The sequence below is a fragment of the Benincasa hispida genome, chromosome 2 (genome assembly GCF_027475165.1).
Source record: "Benincasa hispida cultivar pf3 chromosome 2, pf3_genome.v1.1, whole genome shotgun sequence".
Classification (NCBI taxonomy): Eukaryota; Viridiplantae; Streptophyta; class Magnoliopsida; order Cucurbitales; family Cucurbitaceae; genus Benincasa; species Benincasa hispida.
This window is the reverse complement of record NC_143479.1, coordinates 7,237,422-7,244,735: the sequence shown is the minus strand read 5'-3', so window position 1 is coordinate 7,244,735 and position 7,314 is coordinate 7,237,422. Positions and strand designations below refer to the sequence as shown.

At 32.4% G+C, this 7,314-nt stretch overlaps 1 protein-coding gene across 1 annotated transcript; it reads left to right on the top strand.

Annotated features, from left to right (window-relative positions):
* The first annotated feature begins 5,405 nt into the window (after window positions 1-5,405).
* On the top strand, window positions 5,406-7,040 carry LOC120070716 (expansin-A1-like). Its single transcript, XM_039022564.2, has 3 exons — window positions 5,406-5,766; window positions 5,846-6,158; window positions 6,221-7,040. The coding sequence occupies exons 1-3, from the start codon at window positions 5,628-5,630 to the stop codon at window positions 6,525-6,527; spliced, it is 759 nt and encodes a 252-aa protein (XP_038878492.1). The 5' UTR covers window positions 5,406-5,627; the 3' UTR covers window positions 6,528-7,040.
* The last annotated feature ends 274 nt before the right edge of the window (window positions 7,041-7,314 follow it).

Here is a 7,314-nt window from a genome sequence, read left to right as displayed (position 1 = left end):
TGAATGGAAGATGAAATGAAGGTTTCAGTGAAGGAGAAGATGAAATCAGTAAAGGAATATGAAATTTGTGAAAGGAGAAGATGAAACCGGTAGAATGAAGGGAAAAAAAATGAGATTTTTACGCCGAGACAGGGGAAAACGTCAAATTTGGTCAGCATGCATCTGTTCAACCTACACGTTCTGACCACGTGCGCGTCAGAGTGAGTGATAACTCACTGTGACGCACGCGTGTTATGTCAGAATGCGTCTGTTTTGACTGGTTTAATTTTTTTTAATGCGGCGTACGGGAGGAAAAAATAATAAAATATTTTCGAATGAAAAGATGCATTCGGATGGAGACAAAAAAACACCACTTTTTCTCTAAATAAGTTCTAATCTACACCTTTTCCTCAATTAACTTTCAAAACAACTCCTATCTAAATAACTCGATTTACTAGTCACACACAAAAAAAGTCTAGCATTATACGGGATAATAATTCAAATTTATAACTAGTATATCAATTAATTGTTATCATTTTATTCTTTTTAGAAATTTGTTAGATACAAAATTGAAAGCGTAGACCTCATTTGATAATGATTTGTTTTTTTTATTTTTTATTTTAATTTTGCTTATTTCTTTCCAAATTATTTGTTATGGTCTTCAAACTAGAGATGTCCACGGGGCGGGGCGGGCCGAGATGCCATTCCCCATCCCCATCCCCGTTCCCCATTTCATTCTCCATCCCCGTGAAATGTCCCACGGGGATCGGGGCGAGGAATCCCCGCGGGGAATTTGTGGGGGTCGGGTTTCTACGGGGAATTTTTCCTCGTTACCTTTTTTTTTTTTTTTGTAAAAACCCAATTAATTTAAATCATTAATGTGAGCATAAATTGTTTATTATGGTTAGTTTTATATGACAATTTAAATTTAAAGATAAATTACTCAAATTTTAGCCTAAAAAATTTTTTAGTAGAAAGAAATAAATATAAATCAAATTATTCACATATATAATCTAAATTTAAACATTCCATTTAAACATATTCATTATCTTTCCCAATAAATAATCAAATTTGAAATTTAAATGTAATATTTATATAGTAATAATAATAACATAACATTAAATAACTATACTAAATAAATATGTAAAAGCTAATCGGGGTGGGGACGGGGAATGTGACGGGGAATGCATTCCCCGTCCCTGTTTAGCTCACGAGGAATCGGGGAATCCTCGCCCCGTTCGGGGCGGACCCCGGCGAGGTCCATCCCCATAGGAAAATTGGACATCTCTACTTCAAAGTACTTAAATCCTTGTCATATTCTTAAAAATAAAAACAAAATTTTGAAAGGGTTGTTTTTAAATATAGAAAAGTACTAAAAAAATATTTTCAAATATACCAAAATTTTACTATCTATTAGTGATGGACACTGATAGACATTTATCAGTGATGATTATAGACACTAATAATCATTTGTTAATGTCTATCATTATCTACCAATGATAGACATTGACATTTTATTATATTTGAAAATATTTTCAGTAGTTTTGTCATTTAAAACAATTACCGTTTTTTAAAACTATTTTTTTAGTTTTTAAATATTGACTTGTGTTTTTAAGCATGAGTATAAAAGAAACTCATTAATGAAAAATATAAAATGAGTATTATATTTTATAGACTTGATTTTTTAAACACGAGTATTAAATGTGTTTTAGAAATTTATTAGACACTTTTATAAGTTTAAAGATTAAATAAATACAATTTAAGAAATTCCCTAAACTTATAACTTAGTTAACACAAAAGTTAAATATAAATATACATACATCAACAAATTTATGGACAAATAATCAAATTTAAATTTAAATTTCCTTGGATAAGGAAAAGCCCTTCTCAATAAGACAATAACCAACCAAAGTTACCTAAAATATATGATGTTGTAATGAACATTTAAAATAGATTAGGGTTTTTCTTTGTGTTGGTTTCAATGCAAGCAGAAAACAGTGTACGTGTGTTGATTCATCCTTGCATCAGCCATGTGATTTCCAATACTACCAACTTCACAAATGATATTAAACGACAAATTTTGTCATTGGAGTGTTCATGTCGTTTTTTTCCTACAATCTTCCAAATCCAAACAGAACATTAGGGTTTTGCAAAAGGTATTTTGGTCGGTTATGCCAACTTTGGGAACTTATTGTAAAGATTTCAATTCCATGTGTTTTGGCCTTTCAATGGTAAATTGACAGAGAGCCATGGTAAAGCGGGAAATATTCATTTTCATCTCTAAATATATAAAGCTTTTATTCTCTAAAATATTATAATTTTATTTTTTAGATTTGAATTTTATTTCAATTTGATTCTTATGTTTCGAGATTTACACTTCACTAAATACTCACTCAAGTCTTTTAACGCTAATTGATATCTATTTATTAATTTAAAATAACTATGAAATGAATTTTAAAATTAATTGTGATAGTAATGACAAAATAGTAAAATTTAATTAATTATAATTTTTTTAAAATTAATTAATAAATACTAATACCAAAGATTGAAAAGTGAGTATTTAATCAAAATTTGAGTTAAAGAAGTATAAATCTTGAAATCTTAGACCCAAATTGATACAAAATTCAAATCTCAATAGTAAAATTATAATATTTTAAAACATAGAGACTAAATCAAAATTGAATTCACAACTTACATGTTAAATGAATAATATTTTGAAATTTGAAAACCGAAAAGAATCTAGAGGACCGAAATATAAAAGTTAGGAAGGAAAAGGGGAACGATTCTTTTGATTGCTTATTCACGAGGGTTATTGATGGAAAGTAAATGAGACAGCGGTTTCTTATTTTATGTGTTTGTATTCACCATTTCTGTGAAGTTTGGTTGGACTGTCTGACTATTTAATTAATTTTGCTTATTCAATTCTTTCAACTTTTCTTTTAATTTTTTGGCTGTAAAGTTATCATTAATGTTTCTGTGTGTGTTTTATTTGATATGGAAGCCTTGTCATTCAACCCAGCCTTTTATATTGAACATCCTTTGAACAACTCTCCCTCCAAAAACTTTACCCTTCCAACAAATATGGAACTAGAATTTTGTTGGGAGGGAGCAAAGTTCAACCTAAAACGAATTACAAGTTTAGTCTCAGATCTTTGAGTTTTAATTTAGTGATTGTTTAGTAGGTCTTTGATATTTTAAATTTGTGTCTCATGGATTGTCGGTAGATATTTATACTGTGTTTGAAATGCATTTTCAAGTATTTAATTTAAAAAATAAGTTATTTTTTTAAAAAATTAAAGTATTTAATAACCACTCAAAATAGATTTTGAAGTGTATCTTTAAGAATATTTATCAAAAATGTTTAAATAAAAATAAGTTTTTTAAAAAACATTTTTTCTCGAGTGAATTCGAACTAACTTTATTTTATTTTATTTTTTTTAAAAAAAGGGTCAAATATGTTAGGGTATTAAATTTAAAGGTTATGATCTTATAAAATACAAAATTGTTTTATGAATCAATGGAAATATTGAATACGATGAATTCGTGTTTGTTAAGAAAAAAAAAATCGGGATCTATATGACACTTCAAACTTTAATAAATTATTAGAAACAAAATCAAAAGCTAATAAATTTGAGAGTTAATTTTAAATTTAGGAAAATAAGCCAACTTATTTACAATTATAGACACTGATAGACATTTTAAACAATTACATTAAATTTGAAAATATTTTCAGCACTTTTGTCATTTAAAATAATTATCCTAAATATGACAAATATATTTTTTTAATACATGATTAGGAAATCAAACATTTAACCTTGAAATAATAGTTTAAGTTTCATACTGGTTAAATTATACTAATGTTAGTTATAATTTTTCTTGGTACAACTAGGAGTACGAGGATTCAAATTGCAGACCTTGTGGTTATTAGCACACTCCTATGCTAGTTTTTTTAGTATAAATGAGATCTGAGAAATTTTAACCATGGATCTCTTTTGTCCTCAACACATCCATATATCGGTTGAGCTAAGTTTTTGTTTCACTCATATGCTAGTTAAGCTATATTAAAGTTGGTCATATTTAGTAACTTAATAATCCTTGGATTGAGTTTAATATATTTCTGAAAATTAATACCCATTAGTTATTGTAGTTGAACAGTTTTTTTTTTCTCTCTTTTTTGGTATGCGTGTAAACAGTAGTTTCGCACACTTTTTGAAAAAACCAAACAGTAACATTTCTCTCTCTCTGACCTATGGTTAAAACAGCTCAAGCTTACCCCATTGATTCAGTCTAGCCTAATGCACCACTTTTTAGAAAGAAATAAAAGGGAACAAAGAATAAGTTAGATAGCATAATGGTGTCCAAATTCAAACATTTCTTTTTCATCTTTTAAATTGATATTTTGGCTCCACAAACCAAACAATCTACCCATTTTAAATTTTGAATGGATTCCTATCCTATTAAACCTTGCCTTTTTGCCTTCCCATGCGTGAATGCTTAACCCTATATTCAAAGAGCACGCCTAAACAGGGCAGCTAATGCTTTAGAATCAAGAAATGATGGAAAAAAAGGCAAGAAAAAAAAGATGGGTTAAAGTCCTTTTAAGAGGACAGGATAGGGAAAGTAGAATAAATAACCACTAATAAAGGAAACAACCTCACAATATTCGACCATTGAGGATTTTTACTAACAGGACACGGCTCTGATACCAGCTTATTAAGAACAATGGACCTCCACATATTTCCACAATGATATGATATTGTCCACTTTAGATATAAATTTTTTTTATTTTACTTTTGGAACCACCCCAAAAGGTCCCACACTATTGAAGATAGTTGTCATCCTTATAAACTCATGATCATCCCCTTATTTAACCGATGTATATCGCATTCCCACTCAACAGACACCACATTGAGATCATCTCGAAAAACGAAACCGAAGAAACAAACCCAAAGATTAAGCCCATGAAGATTCTGCTATGACAACAAATGCAAATAAGATCCAAACATCAACGATATGAGAGTCCACGAAGTTCAAACAAAACCTCAAGATAGATGGATTAATTTGAGAATTCCACACAAAAAAAAAAGGAAAAAGAAAAAAATCAAGGAATCTGCAATGACATTAGTAAAGCAGAAGTGTGTGGGTATCAACATGGCAGCGCGCTTAACAGAGTCTAACTGTCATTAAAAGCAAAAAGGATACCACTTTATGGGTTTCTAAACGTTATTAAAATTCATAGAAGATTAGAATCCTTTAACCATATTTCTGGGGAAAAAAGTGAAACTCCTTCAACAAGATTTCGAAAACCACGTGGTTTCATGAAAAGTTGTTATTCCCCACCACACTCAGCAACCGTATGGACATGGCAGTTTGTTGCCCCCACACGTCGGTTATTTGCTGTGCCCTTCCCTAAACTAAACTAAAGCAATCGCCAAAAAACCATCTCTCACCTCTTCACTTTTCTCTATATATCTCCCCACTTCCCTCCCCTCACCAACTCACCCTTTTTCGCTCTTTTCTCTCTTGGGCATTTTCACAAACACCTTGTACGCTCTCTCAACTGGTCTGTTCATCTCTCTAATTCCCACCATTTTCAAGCGTGTTTTAGCTTTGCTTTCCTGAGATTTACTCTTTGCTGTGAAGTTAAAATGGTGTTTATTGGATTTCTCTTGGTGGGTCTTCTTCTATCTTTGGGATGTGATTCTGCTCTTGGCAACAAAAATGGAGGAGGTTGGATTAATGCCCACGCCACATTCTACGGTGGGGGCGACGCCGCGGGTACAATGGGTATGTAAAAATTATTAAAACTTGGGCATTTTTTTAAATTGACAACCATAGGCTTTTATGACGGGCTTTCTTTTTGCAGGAGGGGCTTGTGGCTACGGAAATCTGTACAGCCAGGGATATGGGACGAACACAGCAGCTCTGAGTACAGCCTTATTCAACAATGGACTGAGCTGTGGCGCTTGCTTTGAAATCAAATGTGTAAATGATGCAAAATGGTGCCTTCCAAAGTCCATCGTGGTCACTGCTACAAACTTTTGTCCACCAAACAATGCGCTCCCCAACAACGCCGGCGGCTGGTGCAATCCTCCCCAACACCACTTCGATCTCTCCCAACCCGTCTTCCAGCAAATCGCTCATTACAAAGCCGGCATTGTCCCAGTGACATACAGAAGGTACTAATTTTGTTAAATTAAACGCTAATCTGAAACAGATACTGAGTAAATATGCAATGCAGGGTGTCTTGTGAGAAGAAAGGAGGGATTAGATTCACAATCAACGGTCATTCGTACTTCAATTTAGTTCTTGTAACCAACGTTGGGGGAGGTGGCGATGTTCATGGCGTGTGGATTAAAGGGTCGAAAACAGGGTGGGAAGCAATGTCGAGGAACTGGGGACAGAATTGGCAGAGCAATTCATATTTGAATGGACAAAGCTTGTCGTTCAAAGTGACCACCGGCGATGGCCGGACGGTGATATCGAACGATGTAGCGCCAGCTGGGTGGAGCTTTGGTCAGACTTTTAGTGGGGCGCAGTTCCGATGAACAGAGACAACAACAAAACAGAACAGAACAGAACGAAACAGAGTTTTTTCTTGGTCACTTTCTAGGAAGTTGTGTTAGTGTTAGAGTGGGCACTGCTTTTAATGTGTCCTCTTTTTCCTTTTAATTTTTTAGTATTTTTAGTTTGTGAGTTTGAAATGTGGGGCTTGGTTTGGTTTGGTTTTGGGGTTCTGCTGTGTGTGTTTTAAAGGCAATGGCAGAGTGAAAGATACTGGCAGCGGTAGGCATTTGATATGACACCCGCCACTTTGTTTCTTTGGGTTAGAGCTTAGGACTTGGGACTTTCTGTTAATGTTAATGTTAATTTGTGGGGTTTATAATATAAAGTTTAGTATTAGGCTGTTTTTTTTTTTTTTTTTTTTAGGTGTCAAAACTCAAAAGGCTGTATTGAGTATTGAGAGAAGTCTTGTAACTCCAGCTCTTTTGATAGCTATTCTACTTTTGTTGGGTCTAAGTTCTACACGTCTTAAGCTATATGTAATTTGCTTTTATGTTTGTTTGGGTTTAAAGTTTTATTTTCATGTATGAATGTTTAAAGAAAATCAGAAAATTCACTCCTAAATGTGAATAGTTGTTAATATTGTTTTTGCGAGTGCAATAATTGGTATAATAGACCTCTAAACTATTAATTTTTTATCTAATATATCCTTAAACTTTAAAAGTATTGTTTTACCTTATATTTTAAAGTTTCAATAACCATTGTATAAGATGTGTTTAAGTTTCAATGTTTGTTGAATGGATGCGTTAACTTAAAAAAAAATGTTTATCT

Coding starts and splice junctions, on each gene's coding strand:
- LOC120070716 (XM_039022564.2), top strand. CDS start 5,628: ATGGTGTTTATTGGATTTCTCTTGGTGGGTCTTCTTCTATCTTTGGGA. Junction 5,767..5,845: donor CGACGCCGCGGGTACAATGG/GTATGTAAAAAT, acceptor TTCTTTTTGCAG/GAGGGGCTTGTGGCTACGGA. Junction 6,159..6,220: donor GTCCCAGTGACATACAGAAG/GTACTAATTTTG, acceptor TATGCAATGCAG/GGTGTCTTGTGAGAAGAAAG.